The sequence below is a fragment of the Egretta garzetta genome, unplaced genomic scaffold (assembly GCF_000687185.1).
Source record: "Egretta garzetta isolate BGI_Z169 unplaced genomic scaffold, ASM68718v1 scaffold1030, whole genome shotgun sequence".
In the NCBI taxonomy this organism is placed as follows: domain Eukaryota; kingdom Metazoa; phylum Chordata; class Aves; order Pelecaniformes; family Ardeidae; genus Egretta; species Egretta garzetta.
The window spans coordinates 469,857-473,720 of NW_009258308.1; the positions used below are offsets into that span (position 1 = coordinate 469,857).

The 3,864-nt window shown below is 57.4% G+C and overlaps 1 protein-coding gene across 1 annotated transcript in view; it reads right to left on the reverse strand.

Annotated features, from left to right (window-relative positions):
• CHRDL2 (chordin like 2) overlaps positions 1–3,864 on the reverse strand; it is a gene marked incomplete at its 5' end in the record, with an annotated part of 27,016 nt that overhangs the window by 15,215 nt on the left and 7,937 nt on the right. The window contains one exon of the mRNA XM_035894488.1: positions 3,078–3,220. Coding sequence (XP_035750381.1) covers positions 3,078–3,220 — 143 coding nt within the window. The remainder of the gene's footprint in view (positions 1–3,077; positions 3,221–3,864) is intronic.

A 3,864-nucleotide genomic window follows, 5' to 3' on the forward strand; every position in this document is an offset into this window, starting at 1 on the left:
ATGTGAAGAGGAGGAGGAAAGTTTGGTAAATGAGAGGATCTGGTGGAGGTGGCTGCACATCAAACCCTGCTCTCCACTTCAGGGACCTCCATGGGGTTCAGACCTGCAGGGAGCAGGATTTGGCCATGGAGCCTCTTTCTTCTTTCTCCTTCTGACTAGCAGCTTGCAGCGAAGACCTGCCTCGGGGGGGAAAGAGCAAATGTCATAAAATGCAGGATTTATCCTGGAGGCTCTGGTCTCGAGGCGGTTTTCAAAGAGGTTTAGACCAGCTGTTCACGCAGCTGTTCTAGCAGCTGACAACATCAGACACAGCCCGGCGAGACCCTGCCACTGCAAGGCTCCACAGCCATCCTTTTATTTTCCCCTTTGTATCCAAGGCATTGTCCGGCCGAATAAACAGAGCCTGAGCAAGAGCCAGTGCCTCCAAGAAGGACATGTAGGTCTGCAGACTCCTGGGGACAGTGGCAGGTGGGGTGGGAAAGCAGGGCCAGGTGGGTACATACAGCCGGGTTCGAGGGCTCCTTCCTGGTGTTTGTCCCCAGCCTGATGGGCTGCCTTTCCGTTGGGGTCCATCAGAGAGGAACCAGCCTCAAAACTGTGTAATTTCTGCACTGAAGCTATTCCTCTTGCCACCCAGCTCCAAGCCACCTAGAACCGAGGCATGCTCAAGCACCAAAGGCTCAGACCAGCTATCCTGGTACCAAGGATACTTTATTGTCAAGCATCAGTTGATGGTAACCACTGTGGGTGTGCTCTTGGCGTGAGAGAGGGAGGTGGTTTGGGCTCTCACCCCTTTTTTTTTCCTGGCCAAGCTTAGTCAAATTATTTGTTGCAAGCAAAGCACAGACCAGTGGATCCTGGTCCCATCCAAGGGCTCTGTACGATGGGCAGTGAAAGCCAAGTTTGCAGCCCTCTTCTTTTTTATGGCAGAGGCTCTAGCCGTTGCATTCAAGTCCAGCGTTGACACTGTTTATCCCCCTTCCTCGCTCCCTCTCAAGGAGGTGCTGCTCCATTTATCTCCCAACACACAGTTCCCGGCACGCGCAGCCCCGTGCTCCACACACCTTCCCCATCAGCACTGGCCAGGCAGCCTCGCATCTCCCGAGTGAAGCATCAGGACTCATTTTTTGATGGTTTTTAGCAGGATCCCAGCCTGTGGGAGAGGACTGGGCAAAGCGGAGCCAAGCCCCGCCTCAGGGCATTGCTGGAGGCTCGCAGAGAAGGAACATCCCTCTGGTGCTTAGCAATGGGTGGTGGATGGGCAATCCATCACAGGGATACACACTGAGGACCACAGCATCTTGGCCACCATCGCAGCCCTCAAGTAGGGCAACCAGGACCAGCAGGGAAGATGGGCATGCAATGGTCCTGCAAAGGTCATTGCAGCTCTGTGTGAAAGGCAGATGCTTCCTGCAGATATCTTTTGTAGACAGCTTGGAAAGCACATGCACATCTCCAGGGCACAGCTCCGCACGCGACGGCCCAGAGGACTCGTGAACACACTGCAAGCGTTTCCAGATGAAATCGGCTCTTGGTGCAGCCCGGCCACCCAGGTGCTCGAGCACATCTCAGCCCTGGGTGCAGCTTCCACTTAAATCCAAGCAAAGGGGGATGAAGATCATCAGGTGCCTGCCCGTTGCCATCCCTGAGAGGCAGGCTCTGCTGCGAATGCCCCCATCTCTCTGCCATCATCTCCCGGCTGGGTCTTGGGTGAGCTCCAGCTATGCAGCTGCCTGCTGGAGGCACCGCAAGACCCAGGCACCCAGCAGCCATTGGGAACCACCAAATTTCTGGAGCTCAGCTCAGTCCTGCCAGCTCAGCACCGGGCTTGACGTAGCGAGAATTTCTGAAGCCCAAGAGCTGGCATCCATGTTGCCTTGCAGGCACACTGAGCTCCCCCAGGTCCTCCGGCTACAAACCCCACCTGCTTTGCAGCAAGCACGTCTGGGGAAAGGGTCCCAGTTGTCCTCTCTGCCACCCATCTGCCGTACGATGCCTCGGTGGGACAGGCGGGAGAGTTGGATGCACTGGTCCTGGCAGCAGGCAAATGCACTTGTTGGCGTGCTCAGTGGGGACAGGGCTGTCCCCCTGCCCACCCAAGGAGCCCCAGCAGGGTCCGTCCAGAACTGGCCCATGGGATCTCCAGTGAATAACCCATCCTTGGAGCAGCTTGTTTGTGCTGTTTCCACCAGGGAGGAGATGCAGGCAAGTGCTTTGTGCTCCGACCCCAGGCCCCAGTGGACATTTGCAGCGCACCTTGCTCTGGGTCAAGGCCAGATAACACACCGGACAGAGGGGGAAGCACCCAGCTCTGCAGTGGTCCTTAGTCACCAGGCAGGGAGGACCCAGCACCATTTCAGAGGAAGTTCAGAGGAAGATCAGTCTCCTCCACTGACAACCTGATCCTGATGATAAAACTTCCCACCATGGGCTGGTACCAGACAATGGTCCTCATGAGGTTTTCGACCTGGTGGGACACTGTTGGGGTGCAGGAGCAGACCCCAAGTGCCACCCATCTGCCGTACGATGCCTCGGTGGGACAGGCGGGAGAGTTGGATGCACTGGTCCTGGCAGCAGGCAAATGCACTTGTTGGAGTGCTCAGTGGGGACAGGGCTGTCCCCCTGCCCACCCAAGGAGCCCCAGCAGGGTCCGTCCAGAACTGGCCCATGGGATCTCCAGTGAATAACCCATCCTTGGAGCAGCTTGTTTGTGCTGTTTCCACCAGGGAGGAGATGCAGGCAAGTGCTTTGTGCTCCGACCCCAGGCCCCAGTGGACATTTGCAGCGCACCTTGCTCTGGGTCAAGGCCAGATAACACACCCGGACAGAGGGGGAAGCACCCAGCTCTGCAGTGGTCCTTAGTCACCAGGCAGGGAGGACCCAGCACCATTTCAGAGGAAGTTCAGAGGAAGATCAGTCTCCTCCACTGACAACCTGATCCTGATGATAAAACTTCCCACCATGGGCTGGTACCAGACAATGGTCCTCATGAGGTTTTCGACCTGGTGGGACACTGTTGGGGTGCAGGAGCAGACCCCAAGTCCCCCCTGCCTCCCGCGGGCTCGCAGGTAGCTTACGGAGCAGCTGCACTGCACACACTGGTTCGGCTGGCGGCTGGGAAAGAGCTCACTGGTGGTGAACATCTCGCCTTGCTGGTAGGTTGTGCCGTTGTACTGGCAGGATTTGACAGGCGCCCGGAGACCAGAAGGGGAATGTGGCTCTGGAAAAGAAGATGAGAAAGCAACGGGATGAGAGCCAGCCCTTGCCTGACCCCGATGTAGCACAGATGCTCAATAGATTCCCTACCAGCCCAACCCAAAAGGCCAAGGAGACCTTTACACACCGCAGTTATCACGATACACCGCAGTTATCTGATACGCTGGAAGGCTGCGCTGCCATTCAGCGGGACCTGGACAAGCTGGAAAGTTGGGCAGAGAGGAACCTGATGAAGTTCAACAAGGGCAAGTGTCGAGTGCTGCACCTGGGGAGGTTGAACCCCAGGCACCAGTACAGGCTGGGGGCTGACCTGAGGGACCTGGGAGTCCTGGTGGACAACAAGCTGACCATGAGCCAGCAGGGTGCCCTTGGTGCCAAGAAGGCCAATGGCATCCTGGGGTGCATCAAGAGGAGCGTGGCCAGCAGGGCGAGGGAGGTTCTCCTATCCCTCGGCTCTGCCCTGGGGAGACCCCACCTGGAGCACTCGGTCCAGCTCTGGGATCCCTGGTTCAAGAAAGATGAGGAACTCCTGGAGAGAGTCCAGAGGAGGGCAACAAGGATGATGGGGGGACTGGAGCATCTCCCCTGTGAGGAAAGGCTGAGGGAGCTGGGCTTGTTCAGCCTGGAGAAGAGAAGGCTGAGAGGGGA